The following is a 26,148-nucleotide window of genomic DNA, read 5'->3' on the forward strand; positions in this document are numbered from 1 at the left end:
GAAAGTGAAGTCGCTCAGTCATGTCCGACTCTTAGCGACCCAATGGACTGCAGCCAACCAGGCTCCTCCATCCATGGGATTCTCCAGGCAAGAGTACTGGAGTGGGGTGCCATTGCCTTCTCCGGAGCAGTATATATATACACTTACAAATACATTAAGCAAAATATGTATATGAGCACACATTTATGAATATGCATGTATTCATACCTAGGAAACAGTGTACATAGACATGTGTATATGTATATAGCATATACACATGTATGTGTATGCATATATCTACACAAATATAAATGTATAGTATATATAAACACACATATCTATATACATATATACCTTCTAAGCAGCATATATATCTATACATCTATATACGTACACATTAAGTGGTATATTTAATGTGTATTTGTGTATGTATAGTCACGTATACATATACCCAGGCTTCCCCAGTGGCTCAGTGGTAAAGAATCCATCTGCAATGCAGGAGACTTGCAGGAGACACAGTTTCAATCCCTGGGTCAGGAACATCCTCTGGAGGAGGAAATGGCAACCTACTCCAGTATTCTTGCCTGGAAAATCCCATGGACAGAGGAGGACAGAGGACAGAGGCTATAGTCCTTGGGGTCACAAAAGAGTTGGACACGACTGAGCAACTAAACAACAATCCATATACCCACCATTCACACAGAGTGCATAGATACATACACACACTCATATATGTATATGTATACATATATACCCACCGTTCACATAGAGTGTATAGATACATACACACACTCATATATGTATATGTATGCCCACAAAGCAGTACAGTATATATCTACATACATGTATGTATATAAACACACATATATGCATATATATATACACTAAGCAGTGTGTATATTTATGTTCACATACAATATTTATTTACATATACAATGTGTATATGATGCATATGACATATATGCTACATAATTAAATGAATGAATATTATATAAATGAGTGAAAACCTTGATAATTAACAAATTAACTGATAAGAGTTAGTTGACCAGTTTATACTGACTGCCTCTGGATTAGGGTCCTGAGGATAATTTCTGCATCCCCCTTGCTGCAAACTCTCATTTTTCACAGAGGCCCCCTCTCTCTCCAGGCTCACTCTCCCTGCCTCACAAGTTCCTCGTGACCCCTTGGAAGGTGGAGCCGGTGAATGTTTTGCTTTTGCTCCAGCAGAGAAAGTCCAGGCTGGAGTACTCTGCTCTGAGTCAACTTGAAAGTCGACAGGGCTTAATTATTTTCAAGGGAAGGAGGAAGATACCTTTGGGAGAACTTCCTGAGAAGTTCACTTCAAAAGTGTCTTTCTTGGATTAGCAAATGGGCCCTGTGCTTAGAGAGTCATAGGGTTGAAGCAAAATAAACAGAGAGTTAATTAAAATTCATGGAATAGCCAGAGGCAGTCTGCACATAAAACAGCAGAAAGTGGAATAGTTATATGATAATAGCTTTTTATGTCCCTTAAAGGCAGATTCTGGATAAAACTGAGCAGGAGTTGCACAGATGATAATTCCAGACTCCACACTATCTTATTATGCAATGACGATCATTTCCACACACAAGCATATTATTAGCTGTCTCCTTCCACATTCCCGACTTTTACATCTGCGTGTGAAAAACTATTTGATTAATAGCAGACTAACCAATTTACTGCCCAGACTGCAACAAATCAATTTTGCAGTTTTTAGAGATTTGGTCTTATGTATCTGTTTTATCAGTTTGAATGTTCAGAAACATTTGACTGATCAGCATATTTTTTTCCCTTAAAAATGTACAGTTTTGGAATCATTTTCATCTTTTAAGTTGCTGGGCCTCTAGGATAGGAGTAGGGGTGGAAAGGACAGCAGGACTTTGAGTCAGACAGTAAACGTTTCTGCCAACTGTTCTGTCCCAATGTTCGTCTGCGTACTTGTGAGGGTGTGGCAAGCAAGATGAATGAGGTCCCTGATGCTACCGAGTTGACAGTTTAGTAGGGAAGATAAATACACAAACAGTACATAAACATGATCTCAGTGCTGATAATTGCGCTGCAGAAAATGTGTAATGTGATGACCTGGGAGGGTAGGACAGCTTTCCTTGGAGGAGAGGGCAACAGTGAAGGCCTCTCTGAGATGGAGACAGTTAAGCCAATACCTAGCTGCTAAGGAGACAGACCACGTGGAGATTCAGGGGGAAGAACTTCACAGACAAAAGCGGCCAGCCGATGCAAAGGTCCTGTGGTAGGGCCAGAGTTAGTGATGGGGCGGTGGCAGCAGATGTGTGTAAGACGCCCAGCCAATGTTGCATCCTGCTGTAAGTGGGGGCCTGGCGCATATGTTTGCTGTTTTCAGGACATTGCAAGAGTTCATCGTTTTATAGCACAATTGTTAGACAGTTTCATCTCTAAGTCTGACAGAGCTGAGCTGGAATTTGGGTCAACCTGGTGACTCTGGGCAAGATGTCTCACTTCTCTGTGTCTCTGAAATGAGCTGTTATTCTTATGGAAGAATCAGTTTTAGAATTCTTTAGCATGATGCTTTTACTGGCACCTTTCATTGTTCATGCAGGCATCTTTGATAAGGGTTGGAATCCATTTCTTTTGAGTGAAGTGTTTATTCCTTTCATGGGCTTCCCTGGTGGCTCAGATGGTAAAGAACCTGCCTGCAATGCAGGGGAATCTGGGTTGGATCCCTGGGTGGGGAAGATCCCCTGGAGGAGGGCATGGCAACCCACTTCAGTATTCTTGCCTGGAGAATCCCATGGACAGAGGAACCCGGCCGGCTACAGTCCATGGGGTTGGAAAGAGTCAGACAGGACTGAGCAACTAGCACGCACACACACTTATTCCTTTCATATTAATTAGTCCGTGTTTGGCTTGAGGCATGGGTTAGAGGAATTTGCTGGCTTCCATGGACTGCTTTAAGAGCTAAATATCAGAGGAAATGCAGGCTCACTCGTGAATGGCTTTCAAGCTTGGCCAGAGCAAATGATCCATTACTGACCAGTTTATTAGTAACAGACGTTATTACTCATTTGCATTTCCCATTTTCCCACAATGACGTCTCAGTCCATCTTCTGGATGAGCTTCCTGAGGACTTTCTCTGCCTATAAACCGGTGCCAACCTTGATTCATCCTAGAGAGTACATTCCAGGATAAGGGGGTTAGAAGTAACAGGGCTGGTCCTGGACCCTTGTCCCCATGACGCCTTTTGGCATTTCCTAACAAAGCAAGTCCCTTATGACTCCTGAGGAAAACTGTGTGCGTAAGCAGTGGCAATAAATTATTTATAAAACACTCTTGGAATTACCTCCACACTCCTCTCCACCCTGTTGTTAGAAAAACATTCCCCTCCCCCCAAACGCCATATCTTCCACGTTGTATGTTTGTATGTTATTTCCTTTATTCTTTCATTCACAGTTGTATAGCTGGGATCCAGTTTTTAAACCCTTCTGTATTTCCCCAGTGTCCTCAGGACAAAAGCCAACCATATTGGCCTGCTTGTGCCAATGTGACAAAATTCCACAGCCTGGGTGCTTAAGCCACAGAAGTGGTTGTCTCACAGTTCTGGAGGCCAGAGGACACCAGCCCAATTGGATCAGGGCCTGCCCTCATGCCCTCATTTTAACTTAATTACCTCTTTAAAGGCCGTGTCTCCAAATGCCTCACATTCTGAAGTAGTGGGGGTTAGGGCTTCACCATGCAGAGTTGGGGAAACATAATTCAACCTGCAACACCAACCTTTTAAACATGCCATGCAAGGCCATCTGTCTTCTGCTCCTCACACTTGTTGCCTCGGTTTTCACCATGGTCTATCTCCATGATATCTGCCATGCAGTGTCTCAGGTGAACGGGAGTGAGCTTCACCTGATACAGATCAGAACTCACAGATGCAGGGTCCATGGGGTGGGTGCACTGTTTCTTAGCATCCCAAGGAGAGGCCAGTTCAGCTTAGAGTGAAGCTGGACACACCATGGGGCTGTGCCCCAGGCAAGGGATGCCTCTTCATTCTGCCGTCTCTTTTTCTGCTGACTGGGGACAAATACTTTAGAATCAAGTACCATGCAGTTTGAGCTTCCTGTGCTTACATTTTAGTGGACTGTGGAGAAAAGCCAGATGCCCAGCCCTGGAGGCCTCAGTGGCTCCCCAGGCCCAGGAGAAGTTGACATTAGGTGGTGACTTGTGATCCTGGCTGATTCATTGCCATATGTATTAGTCAACGTTCTCCAGAAAGACAGAGCTAATAAGAGGTGTACAGGGAGAGATAGAGATAGAGTTATTTAAGTAATTAGTTCACATCATGATGGAGGCTAGCAAGTCCAAAATCTGCAGGATAGGCTGTCAGGCTAGAGATCCAGGAAGTTGCTGATATTGCTGTGTAAGATCAAAGGCCATCTGCTGCAGAATTCCCTCTGTTCGGGGAAGGTCGGTCTTTTGTTCTGTTGAGGTCTTCAATTGATTGGATGAGGCCCACCCACACTATGGAGAGCAATCTGCTTTACTCAAAGTCCACTTGTTTAAATTCATCACAAATTAATTTTATCTAAAAGCACCCGGTGGTAAAGAACCTGCCTGTCAATGTAGGAGGTGCTGGAGATGTGGATTCAGTCCCTGGTTTGGGAAGATGCCCTGGAGGAGAGCATGGCAACCTGCTCCAGTATTCTTGCCTGGAGAATCCCATGGACAGAGAACCCTGGCGGATTACAGTCCATAGGGTTTCAGAGAGTTGGACATGACTGAAGTGACTTAGCAGGCATGCATGCAAAAGCACCTACACATACAGAATCCTGTTTGACCATATACCTGGGCATCATGACCCAGCCAAGCTGACACATACGATTCACCATCACATCAAACAATTGTGAAATTGTTCCTGAGCTCCTTGGTGGGCCAATTCTGCACATCTCTTCAACATTCTCTATTCTTACCTTCATAACGTGTATGAATAATGATCATAATCAAAATGGTGGTAGTGGTGGTTTAGTCGCTTAGTTGTGTCCAACTCTTGCGACCCCATGGACTGTAGCCTGCCAGACTCTTCTGTCCATGGGATTTTCCATTCAAGAGTACTGGAGTGGGTTACCATTTCCTTCTCCCATAATCACAACAATAATAATTTAGTAAGTGCTTATCATGTAACCCTCAAAATCACCCACTAAGATAGGTACGCTCCTACCCCCATTTTACAGATGAGGAAGTTGAGAGCACTACTAACATACATGTTCCAGCTCTCTGTGTTTGCAGAGGGACTGTGCCCTCTCCTGGCAATGCCCTTCCTTCCACCTCCTCCCACACTTCCATCGTCATGACGCCAACCCTTGTTGACTGAGAAACAAGGAATGTTCAAATGCAGCCTCTTCCAGAATGCCTTCTCCTAATCACAGGTCCTGGTTAGGATTCCTCTTCTCAGGTACCTTAGCTTCATGTGCTCATCTGTCTCACAGCACTGCTCTTTCTGAAGTAGTAATTATCCATTCCTCCAACTAGCTAGCCAGCCACAGAGGTCAACTAGTTGTGCTTGGCACTGTTCAAGTCACTAAGGAGGGAGCAGTGAATAAAAGAGAGAAAAATCCCTGTTATCATGGGGTTTACACTATAGCAAGGGAGACAGACAAAAGGGAAACAAACCCAGAAGCATGTTTGGTGATGGGAGGTGGATGACAGGGACACAGGTACGGGGGTGGGGACTGAGGAGGGATTGGCTCGTTCACAGAAGGAGCTCAGGGATGGCTTTTGGGATAAGGTGACTCCTGGGCAGAGCCTGAAGGAGGTGAGCAACCAAGACTGTACATGTGGGGAAAGCGTGTAGACAGGAATGGCATGAGGCCAGGGTAAGAAGCGAGCTGGGAGGAGAGTAACAGGTAGAAGTAAAGCGGGGCTGGGGCCATGCTGCATGGGGCCCGGGGACCTGAAGTGAGGTACTTTGTCTTCACTCTTGAGTATTGTTTGTTTATCCCATCAAATCTTGAGTGCTTAGAGCCATGCCATATCTTCATGGTTAGCACAGTGCCAGAACCATGGCAGGCATTTATCAAATGTTTACTGACTGAAATACTCATCCAAATGAGTATTTTCACAAAGCTAACTTTTGATCACTTTAATGAGGCTCCATAGATCACAGCCTTCTGCTTCTCATAATCATTCTTCCTTGTATTGTCAGGGTTCTTCGGCCATGCCAGCTCCCGGCAACAGCCCACATGGAATTTCTGTGCCATGAAAAATCATTGTATAGTTTGTATATCAGATGAAGATGTTCTCAGGAGTGAGAAATAGAAAATCTGCCATTGGAGTGGCTTAAACAAAGAGGGTTTATTTTCTCATATAACAAGAAGTTTGAAGGTAGGTGGCACCATGGTAACAGTTTCAGTATCTCTGAGACTCTTGTAGCCTCAAGATCACAAGCGGCTGCTGCAGCTCCAGACGTTACATATGTGCTCAAGGTAGAAAGAATAAAAGTGATGCAGAGGAGAAAATTGGAATCATCTGTAGCTATTACCCTTTATGCAGAAAGCGCAAGGTCAAAAGGAGAATAAAAGTAGGGAATAGGAGAAAATTGAAACCATCTGTAGCTATTCCCTTTTATGCAGAAAGCAAAAGCAGAAGTCAAAAAGCAAAAAGCAAACTTAGAAGTCAGAAACAGTCTAATATCTCACGGGTCAGAACTATGGCTACTTCTGGCTGCAAGTGAGTATTTAATAGCTCATACTGCCTCCTTGAAGAAAATTGTCCTATTATAAAGGAAGAAGGGAGAGGATGCATTTAGGTAGTTAACAATCATTGTCTGCCAAACGCAATCTTCACGTCAGAAAAAAGATATTTGAACAATGGTACCCAGCATGACCACTCCCCTTTCAGTTCAGTTCAGTCGCTCAGTCATGTCCAACTCTTTGCGACCCCATGAATCGCAGCATACCAGGCCTCCCTATCCATCACCAACACTCAGAGTTCACCCAAACTCACATCCATCGAGTCGGTAATGCCATCCAGCCATGTCATCCTCTATCGCCCCCTTCTCCTCCTGCCCCCAATCCCTCCCAGCATCAGGGTTTTTTCCAGTGAGTCAGATCTTCACATGAGGTGGCCAAAGTATTGGAGTTTCAGCTTCAGCATCAGTCCTTCCAATGAACACCCAGGACTGATGTCCTTTAGGATGGACTGGTTGGATCTCCTTGCAGTCCAAGGGATTCTCAAGAGTCTTCTCCAATACCACAGTTCAAAAGCACCAATTCTTCAGCACTCAGCTTTCTTCACAGTCCAACTCTCACATCCATACATGACCGCTGGAAAAACCATAGCCTTGACTGCTACTGCTACTGCTAAGTCACTTCAGTTGTGTCCGACTCTGTGCGACCCCATAGATGGCAGCCCACCAAGCTCCCCCGTCCCTGGGATTCTCCAGGCAAGAACAATGGAGTGGGTTGCCATTTCCTTCTCCAATGCATGTAAGTGAAAAGTTAAAGTGAAGTCTCTCAGTCATATCCGACTCTTAGCGACCCCATGGACTGCAGCCCACCAGGCTCCTCCATCCATGGGATTTTTGAGGCAAGAGTACTGGAGTGGGGTGCCATTGCCTTCTCCGATAGCCTTGACTAGACGGACCTTTGTTGCTTTTCAATATGCTATCTAGGTTGGTCATAACTTTCCTTCCAAGGAGTAAGCGTCTTTAATTTCATGGCTGCAATCACCATCTGCAGTGATTTTGGAGCCCCCCCAAAATAAAGTCTGCCACTGTTTTCATTGTTTCCCTGTCTATTTCCCATGAAGTGATGGGACCAGATGCCATGATCTTAGTTTTCTGAATGTTGAGCTTTAAGCCAACTTTTTAACTCTTCTCTTTCACTTTCATCAAGAGGCTTTTCAGTTCCTTGGGGGGAGCAAGCTCCGCCTGTGGCAAAGGTCATGAGGAAGGAGGCTCGGCATACGCAAAGGCGGGATCAAGCCTCAGGAGTCTCCCTGGAAATTCTCGAGCATCTACCCCCAAAACCAGAGTCTGCCTACTTTCTGCTTTGTGCTTTCACCTACACCTCAGACTTTACGGGGGGCTGTCCCCCACTACCTCTCTCTGAAAAAAGAATTAGCTTACAGCTCCACTTAATTCCTGGGTGTGACAGTGTTTCAACCTACAAACTCCTTTGGAAATCCTCTAGCCTGCCTGAATAGGTTTTTCCGGCCACATGATATTGCTCAGAGCCTCCCAACTGTGAGAGGCATGAGATGTTCTAAACTTTCTGAGTACAGATTCCTTTGAGCAGTTAAAAGATTGATTAGAAATTGTATTGGTGAAGGGTTTTTCACTTGTTGGGCCAATGTTTGCTGCTAAGTCTCCATATCCCTTACCTGCTGTGTCCCTGGCAGTGTATTGATTGATATAATTGGTGTAAGTAGTAGCTTTAATGTTTGTAACCTTGGACCCTTGAGTTAATTCTTTTTCTTGTTATAGCCCACCACACCTTTGCTCTGTAGGAATGCAACTTTATCTAATGCTTTTGGAGGGTGGCGCTTGACTTATCACCTTTAGAGAAAAATAAGTTTTCTGAAGAAAGGGTCTTAAAATGTTAACAGGCCTCCGGGCCAGAAGATGATGCAAATCACCTAAACTTTTGCATATGATAAGTTTGTAGGAAGAAAGCCTGGCTTACTGCATGACTCTACCCCTTCCCCCATTATCCTCTATGCATAACTTAAGGTATAAAAACTACTTTGGAAAATAAAGTGCGGGCCTTGTTCACCGAAACTTGGTCTCCCCATGTCATTCTTTCTCTCACCTTCTGGCTGAATTATTCAGCCTCTTTTCTCCACTGAATTTCCTCACTGAGCTATCCTTATTTCAGCCTCTTCTCTTACTGAATTTTCCTACTGAGCTATCCTTATTCTATCACTCTTTATATCCTTAATTAACGTTTAATTAAGCAGTTGTTTCCTGATCCTCGCCGATGCCGTCCCTGCTTTGAATTCCCTGGATCCACCGGGGCTGGACCCCGGCAGTTCCTCTTCACTTTCTGCCATAAGGGTGGTGTCATCTGCATATCTGAGGTTATTGATATTTCTCCCGGCAATCTTGATTCCAGCTTGTGCTTCTTCCAGCCCAGCGTTTCTCATGATGTACTTTGCATATAAGTTAAATAAGCAGGGTGACAATATACAACCTTGACATACTCCATTTCCTATTTGGAACCAATCTGTTGTTCCATGTCCAGTTCTAACTGTTGCTTCCTGACCTACATACAGGTTTCTCAAGAGTCAGGTCAGGTGGTCTGGTATTCCCATCTCTTTCAGTATTTTCCACAGTTTATTGTGATCCACACAGTCAAGGCTTTGGCATAGTCAGTACAGCAGAAATAGATGTTTTTCTGGAACTCTTTTGCTTTTTTGATGATCCAGAAGATGTTGGCAATTTGGTCTCTGGTTCCTCTGCCTTTTCTAAAACCAGCTTGAACATCTGGAAGTTCATGGTTCATGTACTGCTGAAGCCTGGCTTGGAGAATTTTGACCATTACTTTCCTAGTGTGTGAGATGAGTACAATCGTGTCGTAGTTTGAACATTCTTTGGCATTGCCTTTCTTAGGGAATGAAAACTGACCTTTTCCAGTCCTGTGGCCACTGCTGAGTTTTCCAAATTTGCTGGCATATTGACCTTATTTAATCCTGATTTTTTTCACTTTTCCCCAATTTGGTTTTTTCCCCCGCTCAGATTCTTGCTCCTGCAAGCATCACCAGTGTCTTTAAATGTTACACTACAGCTGTACATCAATCAGCAGGATTTGCTAAGTGCACTCAAGCTGAGGATGGGGTGGGCAGCACAGCAAAGGTCAACTGAATCATGTACGAAGAAGCATCCAGGCTGGTCCACGGAAGGGCAGCACCAGCCTTTGCACCTGCACAGTCCTGGGTTCCCAGCACAGCTCTGGTTTCTCTGATTCTGGGGTCATCTGTTTCCCCAGAGCCAGGCTTGCCTGAGCTGAAGAGTGGGGTTCACAGTCCTGACCATAAAGGTCACTGAGGATACAGCCAGACAAGGACTTTCCTGAAGAGTCCAGCAAAGGGATTCTCAGCTGGCCTGCACATCAGATTCCCCTGGGAAGCTTTTTAAAAATACACCATCCTAGGGCCCTCCCAGACCTCTGAGGGTGCTGCAGACTGAGGTCCTCAGTGCTGTGAATGAGCAGTCCACTGGGGACTACTGGATGCCAGTGTGATGGAGATTCTCAACACCCAGTGGTCCCCCTTCTCTGCCAAAGTGGGATCAGGTCCCAGATTTCTGATGCACAGTATGCTGGCCACATGTCTTTCTTACGACAAGTCATCTGAAATCCATGCTCACTAGCATTTATTTATTTGCCCCAATAAATTGTTATTAATAAATGATAAATCAATTCCTAACTGAATTAGACTAATGAGGGTTGTTAACTGCCAGTCAGCAGCTGGAGTGGCTCTGGCCAAACTGCATGTAGTCTGCCTCATTAATTGTGGTTTCTGGTGGAAGGGGTTCTGTGCTGCCCTGCTGAGGAGTGCTGAGGCCACCTGGGACCCACCTCCTCTGTTTGGAAATTTCCCAGCACCTGAGCAGAGCTGACCGTTGGTAAGGAGGGCTGACGTTCCCTCTGGAACACCTGTTCTGAGCCCAGGAGGCTGAGATGCTCAACCCCTCCAGGCAACATTCTGTATCAACCTCCCTTCCTTATCTGGTACCCAGAGTCAGACGTCCAAGCCCTATGCAACTCACGAGCTCTGCTTTGAAAGCTCGAATTCGAATCCCATTTTGAAGAGTCTCCCCTAGCTCCTGAGCTGCCTCTGAGCTGCAGTGAGTGTCAACTTCCCCTCTTCCCGGGGAGGTGAGAGCCATCTCTCAGCACCTTCGCCCACCATCAGTTATACCAACAAGAGCTGGGGACAGGGTAGGGGGGACAGGGGCTCTTCCTCTCACATGGGTGTTGCCCAGACCCCATGGAGTCACAGCCTCAGCTTTTTGAGATGATGCAGCTGACTGGACTTCAGGGCTCCCAGCCCTGGCAGAAGTCGTGTCTGTTCCACACCTTTTCTGAGAAGACAAATGAAGAGTGACGGAGATGGGAAACCCTAATTAGTAGAATGATCCACCCACCACATGTCTGCCTGCAGATGTGGATCTCAGGGCTGTAGAAGGGTCTCAGATTCCTGTGGACCAGGGCCCCACAGGGCTTTTGTATAGCACACCTTTGCCTCCTCTGGCTTTATACAAACTTAAAGTTTGTTGGTAAAGGTTGTGAGCCTTCAACCTCATGCCACTAAAGAGCCTCTTGATGAAGATGGAAGAAGACAGTGAAAACGCTGGCTTAAAACTCAACATTCAAAAAAGTAAGACCATGGCATCCAGTCCCATCACTTCATGACAAATAGATGGGGAAACAATGGAAACAGTGAGAGACTTCATTTTCTTGGGCTCCAAAATCACTGTGGATGGTGACTGCAGTCGTGAAATTAAAAGACACTGCTCCTTGGAAGGAAAACCTAGACAAACCTAGGTAGTGTATTAAAAAGCAGAGGCATCATTTTGCCAACAAAGGTGCGTATAGTCAGAGCTATGGTTTTTCCAGTAGTCACGTATGGATGTGAGAGTTGGACCATAAAGAAGGATAAGCACCAAAGAACTGATGCTTCTGAACTGTGGTGTTGGAGAAGACTTTTGAGAGTCCCTTGGACTGCAAGGAGATTAAACCAGTCCATCCTAAAGGAAATCAACACTTAATATTCATTGGAAGGACTGATGCTGAAGCTTAAACTGCAGTACTTTGGCCACCTGATGCGAAGGGCTGACTCACTAGAAAAGACCCAGATGCTGGGAAAGATTGAAGGCAGGAGGAGAAGGGGACGACGGAGGATGAGATGGTTGGATGGCATCACCGACTCTATTGACATAAGTTTGAGCAAACTCAAAGAGATAGTGAAGGACAGGGAAGCCTGGTGTGCTGCAGTCCACGAGGTCACAAAGAGGCAGACACAACTGAGCTACTGAACAACAAGAACTTTGTGCCACTGATGTACTGCCTAGAAAAACACTCATTTGGAGGTTTCATGAAATGTGCTCTTTAAGACATTAAGATTCGGGTGACATTTATCATCCCCCAGATGCAGCCAGGCTCTCTCACATCCTCAGTCTTATTTAGTTTCATCCCAGTGGGGCAGGGTGGGCTTTGATAACTCAGTTCAGACAGATGCTGAGACAGAAGCTCAGAAAGACAGCAAGAACCAGAGTGGGAATCGGAATTCAGGCTTTTGTCCATCATCTTCTTTTTTTGTTTGTTTTAATGAGCTCTGCTAGGTCCTTGTTGCTGTGCAGGCTTTTCTCTAGTTGCAGTGAATCGGGGCTACTCTAGTTGTGGTGCACATGCTTCTCAGTGCGGTGGCTTCTCTGGTTGCCAAGCACCAGCTCTGGAGTGTAGGGGCTTCCGTTGTTTTGGTTCCTGGGCTCTAGAGCACAGACTCAGTAGTTGTGGCATAGAGACTTAGTTGCTCCATGGCATGTGGGATCTTCCTGGACCAAGGATCGAACCCAGATCTCCTACATTGGCAGATGGATTCTTTACTACTGAGCCACCAGGAAAGCCCCCACCGTCTTGTATCCGCCTCAGATTCACAGCCTGTTGGGGCCAAAAGGGTCCCGAGTTCCAACAGAAGAGCAACTTGGGCTGCCTGGAGAAAACCCTGCACTCCCAGGCCGGCGACCACATCCCTGGTGTTGTCCATCACAGCCCTGTTTCCCAGGAGGAGCATCATTGGTGAAAAGCACCGGCTGGAGGGGCAGAGAGCCTGAGTTTGAGTCCCAAGGTGTGAAGAAGGTCTAAGACCTTTCTGTGCATCTCTTCCTTTATCTGTCAAGTGAGGGTGTTAAGAGTAGTTACTGTACTGAGTTGAACAGTGTCACCCCACCCCCAAATTTACATGATGGAGCTGCTAGTAAGGGCTTCCCTTGTAGCTCAGTCGGTAAAGAATCTGCCTGCAGTGCAGGAGACTGGGGTTCGATCCCTGGGTTGGGAAGATCCCCCGGAGAAGGAAATGGCAAGCCACTCCAGTATCCTGGCCTGGAAAATCTCATGGACAGAGGAGCCTGGTGGGTTGCAGTCTATAGGGTTACAAAGAGTTGGGCACAACTGAGCGACTAACACTTACTGACTTATTTAGCTGCTAGCACGGAGCATCCAGGATTGGTAACAACCTTCAGAAATTAGAAGAGGCCAAGAAAGATTCTCTCTGAGAGCCTGCAGAGGGTACAGCCCTGCCAGCACTTTAATTTGGAGCTTCTGGCCTCCAGAGCTGTGAGACAGTAAATGTCTCCTGTGTTGAGCCCCCCAGTCTGTGGTCCTTTGATGTGGCAACCTGGGGAAAGGAAGGCAAAACCCTGTCAGGATGTTGGGAACACGGTATCTGTTCTTCCTGCTAATTTTTTCCAGTGACACTGTACTCCTTGCTGGGTGTCCTAAGGCTCCATGTCCTCCTTTATATCTTTCCTTTTCCTTGAACGTCTCTTCTTTTGACTTTGCCATCTTGCCAGCCTTTCATGACTCCCCTCTGGCATTAGCGCCTCCAGACAGCCTTCTCTGACAGCAGGTTCCCCCTCCCACTGCAGCCCCTTGTGAGTTAGGGAGTTGCTCCAAAGTCAAAGTGTTGTGGATTTGACACTGAGAAGCTTGTTGAACTCTAATTAGCACACTCAGCTGCAGTTTCCTTGCAGTTGAAGGCGGTTGTGCTGTTTAGCCACTAAATTGTGTCTGACTCTTTGTGACCCCACAGACTGTAGCCCACCAGGCTCCTCTGTCCATGGGATTTTCCAGGCAAGGATACTGGAGTGGGTTGCCATTTCCTTCTCCAGGGGAGGGCTTCCCTGATAGCTCACTTGGTAAAGAATTTGCCTGCAATGCAGGAGACCCCAGTTTGATTCCTGGGTTGGGAAGATCCGCTGGAGAAGGGATAGGCTACCAGTCTGGTATTCTTGGACTTCCCTTGTGGCTCAGCTGGTAAAGAATCCCCCTACAATACAGGAGACCTGGGTTCGATCCCTGAGTTGGGAAGATCCCCCTGGAGAAGGGAAAGTGTACTCACTCCAGTATTCTGGCCTGGACAGTTCCCTGGGCTGTATAGTCCATGGGGTCGCAAAGAGTCAGACAGGACTGAACGACTTTAAGTTTCACTCCCAGGGATCTTTCCAGATCAAGGATCAAGCCCATGTCTCCTGCACTGGCAGACGGATTCTTTGAGGTTGAGTCACCAAGGAATCCCTATATGGGCAGTACTTAGTGTAAATACCTGATCAGCAGCTCCTCCATGATGCCAATGTGGAGGGACTATGGCATAGCCAGGGCTGCTCGCCCACCAGGATTTCAGAACCGAGCCTTGAACCCAGGAGTGGGGAGGCAGTGAGGAGCTTTCCCTTTTTGTTCTTTTGAAATGTTGGTCTGAACGTTCTCCCCTTTGGCTGTCACTCAGGTGTGCATCGTGCAGAAGCGAGACACCAAGAAAATGTATGCGATGAAGTACATGAACAAGCAGAAGTGCATCGAGAGGGATGAGGTGCGGAACGTCTTCCGGGAACTCCAGATCATGCAGGGCCTGGAGCATCCTTTCCTGGTCAATCTTTGGTGAGTGAGTCCCTCCAGGGTTGCTGTGAATGCCTCATGGTGCGGCCAAACACAGACATGGCTCTGCAGCAGGAATCCTGCATTGTTCAGAGAGGAAATGGAATTTTCTGGGTTCGGATGTTCTTTTGAATATATCACTGTGTATGCTTTCCAATGACTATTGTCATTTTCTGATGAAATCATTAAGCACATACTTAATTTTCATTCTATTCTCTTACCTGGTGAATCGGAATTGAAATTGATTTAGAAGAGAAGGTTGTTGTATGTTTGAGAACGCAGGTACAATGTTTTAAGAGGATGCCAAGTGGGAGTCTTCTAAGGGAATTTATCGAAAATCACCTGCATGATGTTGATGGCAAGAAGGACTTTTGGGAGCTGATGTTTTACTCCACTCTGGATGGCTGCCCGGTGTGGACATGCTGAATTCCAACTTCTGAATCTGGCCCACAGGGCCCAGTTCCATCCATGTTCTGAAACTCTCTGCATAGCACTGCTGGCTCTTGTCTCTGCTTTGTGTCCTAGATTTGCCACTTTGCTGGTGGTTTCCCTGCCTCTGAGCCTTTGCATGTGAAGTTTCCTCTTTCTGAGGCTTCTAATACCTCCCAGTCTACCCAGCTTCCTCCTACCAAATGCCTCAGATGGGCATTTCTATGGGGAAATGTCATACATTAGAGACTGGTAACAAGTGTGTGTCTGTCATGAATCCAGCCACACAGGTACTTCAGTTATTTGGGGGAAATAAAACCGCTTCATGTTTTAATTGCTATGCAAGAGAAATTTTCTAATTTACTTTTTGTTGAGGGGACATTTGGTTTATTAATACTATATTTGTTTCTTGTGTACAACATTATATTTCTGTATGCACTCCAGTGTGCTCATCACCAAAAATTAAGCTTCCATTCGTCACCATTCAGTTGATCCCCTTTCATCACTTCACACTCCCCTGGCCCCGCCCCTTTCCCTCTGATAACCACTGTGTTCTCAGCATGTATGTGTTTGTTTTTGATTGATCTGGTTTGTTCATGTATTTTTTGTTTGTTTTTTATATGCCACATGTGAGTAAAATCATACAGGGCTTGTCTTTCTCCATCTGATCTATTTCTCTTACCATAATACCCTCAAAGTCCATCCATGTTGTTGCAAATAGCAAAATTTCATCTGTATTATTACGGCAGAGTAGTAATCAGTTATGTATATACACACACACACACCACATCTTCTCCATCCATTCGTCTGTTGATGGGCTGTGAAGTTATTACCATATCTTGGCTATTATAACATAGTTGTACAAATATCTTTTGAATGAGTATTTTTCTGTTCTTTGGATAAATACCCAGGAATGGGGTAGCTGGATCATGTGGTAGTTATATTTTTAATTTTTTGAGGAACCTCCAGACTATTTTGCACAGTGGCTGCACCATTTCTGATCAGAAAAGCAGTATAGGTTCATTGCAAAATGCAGAAAATGATGTACGGAAGAAGGCAATAGGGCTTCCCCAGTGACTCAGTGGTAAAGAATCCACCTGCCACTGCAAGAGACGTGGACTTGATTCCTGGGTTGCAAAGATCCCCTGGAGGAGGAAATGGCAACCCACTCCAGTATTCTTGCCTGGAAAAATCCCATGGACAGAAGAGTCTGGTGGGCTACAGTCCATGGGGTTGCAAAGAGTCAGACAGGATTCAGAAACTAAACAAGAACAACAAGAAGGAAATGGTTATCTAGAATCCCACCACCACTAGGTTGCATTCTGGTGTGTAATTCTTTTTTTATAGTAAGTCCCTGCATATGAATGAGTATCTTTCCTAGAATGCATTCGTAAGTCCAGTTTGTTCGTAAGACCAACAAAGTTAGCCTGGGTACCCAACTAACACAATCAGCTGTATAATACTGTACTGTAATAGGTTTAAAGTACTTTTCACACAAATTATTTATTTTTAAAAAACCCACAAAAGTAAAGAAAACATTTCTAATCTTATAGTACCGTATCTTGAAAATACAGTCGTCTAGGACAATAGCTGGCATACAGGGCTGGCATTGAGTGACCTGTCCCCATTTTACAGATGGGGTAATTGAGTCACACCACTAGTAGATGGAGGAGATGGGACTTGAATCCAGTCTGACTTCATGGCCCACGCTTGCAACCCTTCTACCACTGCTGCTGTGAGAAGGCCCTGGCCCTTCCCTTCTTTGCCCACCGTTTCCCCTTTCTCCCTGCATGGAACACCTCCTGCGAGGCTTCTGTTTGGCTGCTCTGTCACCCTGCTAGCAGGGAGTGTGGTGTGGAATCACTTGTCAGGCTCATAAGGACGCCATGGCTTTGAATTAATTACACGTCAGCTTTTCATCTCATTACACGGAGGGTGAATTACCATGGCCTTGGAGCGCCTGACTGCGCCCCTTCTCATTCCTGTCTTTTGCTGACATGCTCTATAACTGGCAGAGGCAAAGACCAGGCACTGATTAGTTTTCGCGACAGTTTGGCCTCTAGAGAATGAATGATGGGTGTTCCCAAGCCTGTGACGATTCAGGTTGAGTTGTCAAGTGCAATATTTTCACCTGTTCTGAAGCAAAGCTGTTCTGCTCTCTGGGGCTTTAGACAACTGGAGCAAAGGAAAAAGGTGATGAAATATCCCACCCCAAACAGAGGAGTTGTGCAGTAACAGGAGCCCTGGAGAGGCAGGGCGTGGGAGAGGAGGGGAGGGGAGAGATGAGGCAGAGAGTTCCAACACTCGGGCTCTGAGGTCTGACCTCCCAGGTTCTAATAACAGCTCTGCCTCTTGTAGGTGAAGAGGTTGCTATGGACTGAATTGTGTTTCCTCCCCACCCTCTCCCTGCCCCACAAAAATTCATATATTGATACTCTAACTCCCAATGTGATTGTATCTGGAGATAGGACCTTTTGGTGGCTATTAAGGTTAAACGAGGTCATTAGGGTAGAACCCTAATCCAATGTGATCTTTACCTGTCTGCTTCCCTGGTGGCTCGGATGGTAAAGAATCTGTCTGCAATGCAGGAAACCTGAATTCGATCCCTGAGTCAGGAAGAGACCCTGGAGAAGGGAATGGCAACCCATTCTAATATTCTTGCCTGGAGAATTCCATGGACAGAGGAGCCTGGCAGGTTACAGTCCATGGAGTCACAAAGAGTTGGACATGACTAAGCAACTACCACCACTAATCCAAAAGGATGGTAGCCTTGTAAGAAGATGGAGAGAGTTCGAGTCTCCACCATGTAAGGACAGAGCAGGAAGGGGGCTGCCTGCAAACCAAGAAGAGAGCCCTCACCGGAACACAACCATGCCTGCGTCCTGATCTTGGACCCCGATCTCGGGCTTCCAACCTCCAGAATTGTGCGAGAATACACTTCCACTGCTTCAGTCTCCCAGGTGGTGGTTTTGTTACGGCAGCCTGAGCAGACTAGTACAGATGCCTTGAGAGTGATTTGAGTCTCCCTTCTGTGTCTCAGTTTACTTCTTTGGAAAATGGAAGTGAAAAGGTGATCACATCACAGGGTTGCTGTAAAGACCAAACAGGGCAATATTAATGCATACAAGCATCCACACGGTCCTGAGCTTGAGGCGGCTGCTGGGTCAGGGACCTCCACTGCTGCTGGTAGGACTAGCACTTGTCCTTCAGGTCAGCTATGGGCTGGCTGGACCAATCCTGTCCTCATCCAGCTGTGAACATGAGGACGTGCTTGCTGACTATTAGAAGATGGATTGAGTTTTCAGTACTAAAGACTTTTGTCTCAATCAGTGGTAGTGGGGAGGTAGTTTGTGTGTATTTTCAGACTGTATTTTCAAAATCCAATTCTGCTTACCAGATTGACTACATTTACTAGACTGTTAAATGTTCTATTTACAGCTGGGCAGGTGCCTCCCCTGCCCTATTTGCTGTTGAAGTAACTGTGGGGATGGAGGGGTGGATACCTGGCAGAACAAGATGAGAACAGATACCTGCAATTAATGTAAACAGTTCTCATAGCAAGTATTGTTTCTAGAGCCTTCCCTGAGTAGAGAATGGCTGAATTATGACACAGCTCTCTAACAGGCTACTGGAAGCCAAGAAAGAACCACTTAAATTAGTGGCTAGTTTTTCTTCGGCATTGAGACCTTTGATTCAAGTAAAACTACATAAGGTGTTGAAAGATAGAGCTGATCTGTCTGAAGCAGGGGGCAGGAAAGAAGGTTGTAGAGAGGACAGAGACAGGAAGTCCCTTAGGGAACCTCTGATGAAGGACAAAGACCTGTACAGAGTTTCCCTGATGGGCTCAGTGGTAAAGAATCTGCCTGCAGTGCAGGAGACACAGAAACATGGGTTGATCCTTGGGTCGGGAATATCTCCTGGAGGATAGCATGCGACCCACTCCAGTATTCTTGCCTGGAAAATCCCATGGACAGAGGAACCTGGCGAACTTCAGACCATGGGGTCGCAGAGTCAGACACAACTAAAGAGACTGAGCATGCACACACCAAAGCCCTGTATAAAGAATCACCAGTTACTGAGCAGCTTCATTTTCATTAAAATAATCATCTTTGATCTTGAATATTGCTACAACCTCCCAACTGGCATTTTAGCACTTAGTCATCACCAGTTTGCCACACACAAGTTGTCTTGTTCAGCTCAGGCTGCCATAACAGATTACCATAGACTGGTGGATTAAATAATAGACATTTGTTTCCCATAGTTCTGCAGGCTGGGAAGTCTGAGACGGGGGGCCAGCATGGTCAAGTCCTGATGAAGACCCTTTTCCTGGTGTAGAGATGGCTGTCCTCCTGCTGTGCCCTCCCCTTGGTCTGAGAGAGAGGGAGAGAGAGGGAGAGCACTGTCTTGCCTCTACTTATAAGGGCACTAATACCATCACAAGGGCTCCATCCTCATGACCTGATTATCCCCCGGCCACTCTGTCTCCCTCACACAGGGGACTAGAGTTTCAACATATGAACTGGGAGAAGGGGACATAAACATTTAGCCTACAGCACAGGGAAAGTCTCATCAAAGTGCAAATCTAAGCCCACCCCACCTCTGATTAGAATTCTGCAATGACTCCCCAAAGCCCACAGAATAAATGTTTCTTCACAACCTGGCCTCTGATATTATGTTAGTCCCTCCTCTGGACGCCCATGCCTGCTCCTGTCTTCGTGCATTTTTGTTCCAGCCACACTAAGTGATTAGTGGGACCCATCATTCATCTTGTCGTTTTGATCCCTCCAGGCCTTTTGCATTTGCTGTTCTTTCTGCCTGGAATATCAATTCCCCTTTCTTCTCTGTGAGAACGTCTGCTCTTCCCCTACAAGTATTCATTCATTAAATAGACATTTATTTGACTCTTCCTGTGTACCAGGCACTGGCTTAATTTCTTAAAAGAGTTTTTTTTTTTTTTTTCAATTTTGCTTGTAGTTGCACTGGGTCTTCATTGGGCTTCCCTGGTGGCTCAGACGGTAAAGAATCCACCTGCAACGTGGGAGACCTGAGTTCAATCCGTTGGTTGGGAAGATCCCCTGGAGGAGGACATGGCAACCCACTCTAGTATTCTTGCCTGGAGAATCCCCATGGACATGAACAGAGGAGCCTGGCGGGCTACAGTCCATGGGGTGGCCAAGAGTCAGACATGACTGAGCATTGCTGTGCGTGGGCTTTCTCTAGGTGTGATGAGCGGGACTGTTTTCTAGTTGCAGTGTGTGGGTTTCTCATTACGGTGACTTCTCTTGTAACAGAGCACAGGCTCTAGGTGTGTGGGCTTTAGTAGTTGCGAGGCAGGAGCTCAGTACTTGCAGCTTGGGAGCTCTAGAGTGCGGGCCCAGTAGTTGTGGCACACGGGCTTAGTTGTTCCGCTATATGTGGAATCTTCCCGGACCAGAGATCAAACCCATGTCTCCTGCATTGGTAGGTGGACTCTTATCCACTGGACCACTAGGGAAGTGCCCCCGTCTTAATTTCTTAGGGTCCAGAGAAGAAGAGGATCCTTCTGTCTCCTGCCCTCTTGGAGTTCATAGGCCAGCAACTACCTTCTCCTCCGAACTGCCTCAGGGTTGCTGCCCACGTGACGACAGGTAGTGCTTCCTTCTGGACTCTATTGCAGAACAAGGCAGTTCAATCACATTTATCTGCTTGTACATCTGTTTCCTCCATTAGTGTGAGACTCCTGGGGATTGGGGCCATGTCTCATTCGCCTCTGTAGTCTCAGCATCCACAGTGTTCAATAAATTAATTCTTTCAATGTTTGTTAAGGATCTGCAGCATCTGTGCTGGCATTGGTGATGGAACAGTGGGCAAGATAGTCACTCCTGATCTTTACAGAGCTTACAGATGAGAAAGGACAGACCCTTTAACCAATTTGTGTTTCTCTGGTCTTTTCCTTAAGTAGTCACTGTCCTTTGGGGGCCTGGGTAACTTAAAAAATATAGAGATAGCAAATGGCCACCATGTCCTGGGGGTCAGAGACGGGAAATGCTCATGGGGTTTTCTCAATTCCAATTAGCAGCATCTTCTTTAGTCTCCATCACCATGGCAACTCCCTTACTAGAAGGAAGCAAGAGGTGATGCTGACATGTCCAGGGTCCTTGTCTCACCTTTTACTATTCAAGGATTTGTCAGTATCACTGGTCACTTGGTTTGTGCTTTCAAGATGTCAGATTTCCCAAATTTTACTTTTAAGTGGAATAGGTTTGTCATCCCTAAGGGAGTGAGTGGGGATTATAAAATGTCCCAGCTCCATTCTGATATCCAAAGGGTCAGCACTGAACTGTGGAAAGGGAGGGATGAGGAGCTACAGGTTGTTCCATGAAAAACCAGGCTGGAGGCAGGATAGAATTGGGCGCTATGTCAGACAGTTCTTGTGAGTGAAGTGGGGGGGTGGTCCATCAATCAATCAGGAAGGGCGTGGAGTTTGCAGAAGGTCAGAGGGAAAGCCAGGACTCCCTTGGACTGGCCAGTGGTCTTTGGAGACCTCTGCTTCCCCACCTTCCAACCCCCGACACAGTCCCTTCTGGTGCCCGTTTCTCTGACTCTTTCTTATACTTCCCATGGTTTTTCTGTAATTAGGGCTCTCCTTGGTCCTTGGTACTCATTAAAGTCTTCCCACACTTTATCAAGTGGTCTTAAGATCCATGTCTTAAAATCTTAGTAACACTACCCTATTTGGGTCATCCATGGTACGTGGCTCTTTTCCTATTTTAGCCTGATCTAAACCATCTTACAACACTTCCCTAGTAGCTCAGATGGTAAGGCGTCTGCCTGCGGTGTGGGAGACCTGGGTTCAATCCCTGGGTCGGGAAGATCCCCTGGAAAAGGAAATGGCAACCCACTCCAGTACTCTTGCCTGGAAAATTCCATGGATGGAGGAGCCTGGTAGGCTACAGTCCATGGGATCACAAAGAGTTGGACATGACTGAGCAACTTCACTGGTTCAAACCATCTTTCAAGGTGGATGTTCTTGTCTTCAGTTTACAGTTGGAGAAGCTGAGGATGGGTGGGTTAAATAACTCGTGCAAGATTAAGTAGCTGACAGGAGGTGGCATTGGGATTAGAGGCAACAATATACCAGGAAATGGTTAACAACCAGCAGACCAAGGGGACACAATGCAAACCCTGATTTGTAGTGTCAGCCAATTCCCAGGGTGTAAATATTCCCATCATGGTCTGCTGTAGACTTGGTGTATGTGTCTTCCCTGGATTTATATGTTTGAAGCCTAATCTGCAATGGGATGGTGTCAGGAGGTGAGGGCCTTTGGGAGTTGATTAATTCACGAGGGTGGAGCCTTCATGAATGGGATTAATGCCCTTATAAATGCCCCCATGGAGCTTCCTTACTCACTCCTTCCCCTTCTGCCTCGTGAAGACACAGCAAGAAGACAACTATCTATGAGCCAGAAGGCTGACCCTCGCCAGACCTCAAATCTGCCCACACCTTGATCTTGATCTTGAACTTCCAGCCTCCACAGTTTTGAGAAAGGAATTTCCATTGTTTATAAGTCCCCCAGTCTATAGTACTCTATTACAGCAGCAATAACAGTCTAGGAAATGGTTTATACCAAATTAATTGCACGCCAGCCAGCTTGCAAATTTTCTGAAAATTCAGCAATTGTCATGAGCCAGTATAAGCCAGCCCAGAATAACCCTGATAGGCCCAGGTCTAACACCAAAGCATTTGCTCTTCCTAAACTCAACTTCTAGGAGCCAGGCTCAGGGATAAGCCTCATAGTCTGAAGGTGAATGAGCAATGAGAGCGATGCCTTGAGAGGAATTAAAAAGAAGAAATACGGTGGTTAGATATTGGGTAAAGCCTCAGTTTCTTCATCTGTACAATGGGTATAGTACCGCCCTCCTTTCCATGCTTTCTGAAGTCCAAATCAAATGTGTACCTGAAAGGTCTATGGAAATGATATATTTGTTAGCAAGATATATACATTCTTACACTTCCTTCTGAGAAAAACTGTGGGTAATAACATAAATCCCGTAAACAGTTTGTGTGTATGAAGTTTCTGGTGGGAGGCAGGGAATGCAGTTAAACATGAAAAGTGAAGTCGCTCAGTAGTGTCTGACTCTTTGCGACCCCATGGACTGTAGCCTACCAGGCTCCTCCGTCCATGGGATTTTTCAGGCAAAAATACCAGAGTGGGTTGCCATTTCCTTCTCCAGATCTTCCTGACCTAGGGATTGAACCTGGGTCTCCTGCATTGTAGGCAGACGCTTTACCATCTGAGCCACCAGGGATGTCCTTTATCATGTTGAAGATTTAGAAATCTGCCTGCAATGCAGGAGACTCTGGTTCAATTCCTGGGTCAGGAAGATCTACTGGAGAAGGGATAGGCTACCCACTCCAGTATTCTTGCGCTTCCCTTGTGGCTCACCTGGTAAAGAATCCACCTTCAATGTGGGAGACCTGGGTTCGATCCCTGGGGTGGAAAGATCCCCTGGAGAAGGAAAAGGCTACCCACTCCAGTATTCTGGCCTAGAGAATTCCATGGACTGTATAGGCCATGGGGTCACAAAGAGTTGGACATGACTAAGTGATTAAACATGTAAGGATTTCGTTAAAGATGAGGGAGTCTCAATGACAAGCAATTTTATGTTAAGCTCTATCCCCAAGAGATACAAAAGTTGCATTAGGATATAATACATTTGGGAAGAGTGTATTCACTGTAGTGAGCTTAATTAAATTGGAAACCATGGTGTCCTTGTTCCTCATTTTTGAAAGTCACATGGCAGCTCCCCATTTTCTTCCAGCAGTTGGGCACACACCCACCACCAGTCCCTACTTCTGGTCTTTTGCACTGATGTTTCCTCTGTTGGGACAACTTCCTGGGGACACCTGCAGGGCATACCCCTTCACTTCCAGCAGGTCTTTCTCCTGTTTGAGCTCTTTCTCTGACCACCCAATTTAAAACTGTGAGTTCCTCTCTACCCTGGCGGCTCCTAACCTTACAGTACATGATCCATTTTACTTATTCATCTTCTTTATTTTCTATGCCTCATTTAAACACACACACACAGACACAAAGGAAGGAAGGAAGGATTCCAAAAGGGCAGAATCTCTTGCATTTCCACTGCTCCTTCCCAGGGCTCAGGATCACGTCTTGGCATTAAAGACGTGAAGTTACATGGCTCACTAAGTAACAGCTGAATGAGGGATGGAATGAGTAAATGTCCCATCTCCCCCACATAATGTGCAGGGAGCTGTAGGTGGCGACTTCCTTGGTTCTTCACTCTCACTAATCCACACTGACCTGGAAACCAAAAGCGAACCCTTTAGTCTTCTAAACCCAGTAGAAAAGATTTTCCTAATTTGGACACATGGGGTTTCACCCCTTACCTGTGATCCAGAGTAAAGTGTATGAAGCTGAGAAGTGGAAGTGACCTTCTACATTCTGGTGGATAACAGTGGTGGCTGCTCTAATAGCGAACTTATATTAAGCACCTGCTGGGTACCTGGCATTGCACTGAGTGCTCCACTGGGGTCATGCCATTCATCATTCCTGGGGCCCTGTCAGCTGGCTCTGGGCCTCTCCACTTTACAGAGACAGCTGAGGCCGAGGGGGGTTAGGGCTATAAACGAACAGACTGTGCATCAGACTGGGGCTCTGCACGAGCGCCCGCTGTCCTTGGACTCATGAGTTCATTCCTCCAGTACGTATTTATTGAGTGCCTGTTATGTGCCAGGTATGGTCGTAAGTGCTGATGATATGTGTAAAGCAAAAGGCATGGCTTCAACTGCATGGAGCATCCCTGTTCCTGGTTTGGACAGGAGACAGGCAAAAATCCAATAATTATTAAAATACGGACAATTCAAGATACTGGCGAGTGCTGGGAAGAGGGTGCATGTGCCCAGGAAATTGACATTGTGGAGGAAGAAGAAGCATGGCATTTGCTATGGCGTCAGGGAGACTCCCCAAGTTAAGTGGCACCTCATGGATTTCCTGGCACCCGTTGCCCACAGCAGGTCCCCAAGGCAGGCATTGTTACACATGGGGAAACTGAGGCTTGGAGAAGCTTAAGTGATTGATTGTATAGGGCCTCACAGTTAACAGGAGAGAGCCAGGATTCCTGCAGAACTTAGACTTTCCAGAATGTTGCACCATCTACATTTTTCTAGCTGATGCAAGAAGAGTTGTTTGCAATTGTATTAGAATTTTGAAGAGAAAACAGACCTATCTTTGGGATTGTATCCACTCACTTCAGATTTGACACTTTCCTTCTCTGGGTGCTGTTTCCTCCCCTGTGGCCTGAAAGGCTTAAACTCTATCCCCTGGTCCTTCCCTGGTTTCCATGGAGACCTGGGGGCCCAGAAAGTTCCTTAGAGGTTACTCGGGCCTGATGGGGCTGAAAGTCTAGGGACTTGGTCTCTGTCCTGCCTCATTCTGCGTTCATGTTTCTTCATATTCTACATGTGGCTTCATTTAAGGAAGAGTTTCTGCTGCTTGACGATGTTGACAGCCAGCAGCCTGAGTCCTCTCTCCTGCTCTGTGAGTCGGGGATTGGACCACCCGCAGCCTGCTTTGCGGGCTGAGAACGGGGCCCAAGCACAGCCAACTGTGAGAGGCAGAGCAGAATGACCCAGGCTATGTGATCAAATCCAAAGAATTACGGGCATAATGAAACTACATCACAGTGTGCAAAACCAGAGGCAGCACGTTTATGGTTAAAGAATGTTCTGTCACACACTCGTGTTAACTGCTGTACCCGGGTCAGTGACGGGCACCACAGGGGACAGGAAAGGATGCCTGAACAGGCTCCCCAGCCACACTCGGCCCCCACCCAACCCGGAGCCTTGCAGTACCTGGGGAAGTCAGGAATTAGGGCCAGACAGAGGAGAGGCACAGAAAACACAACGTCATTATTGTCAACTCTCAGGAGTGTGTGCTTCGATGATAAATAGCCGCTTGGGCTTTTGCCCTGAGAACTGTTTAAGAGACGGTGGTAAATGACAGTCTAAGTCCACCCTGCTCACGAGGGGCAGGGTGGGAATTTGCAAGGTTCTCAGTCCAAAATGATGATCCTTCCTTGGAAAACACATCACAAATGACCTTGAGA

At 46.3% G+C, this 26,148-nt stretch overlaps 1 protein-coding gene across 2 annotated transcripts in view; it reads left to right on the forward strand.

Annotated features, from left to right (window-relative positions):
- STK32B (serine/threonine kinase 32B) overlaps nt 1–26,148 on the forward strand; it is a 405,326-nt gene that overhangs the window by 115,995 nt on the left and 263,183 nt on the right. For both annotated transcript variants that reach the window (XM_086404828.1, XM_086404827.1), the window contains exon 3: nt 14,465–14,616. In XM_086404828.1, the coding sequence (XP_086260954.1) occupies nt 14,465–14,616 (152 nt within the window). The remainder of the gene's footprint in view (nt 1–14,464; nt 14,617–26,148) is intronic.

This window comes from Bos grunniens, chromosome 6 (assembly GCF_055505025.1).
Source record: "Bos grunniens cultivar Pamir isolate PY7600 chromosome 6, Bosgru_T2T1.0, whole genome shotgun sequence".
Classification (NCBI taxonomy): domain Eukaryota; kingdom Metazoa; phylum Chordata; class Mammalia; order Artiodactyla; family Bovidae; genus Bos; species Bos grunniens.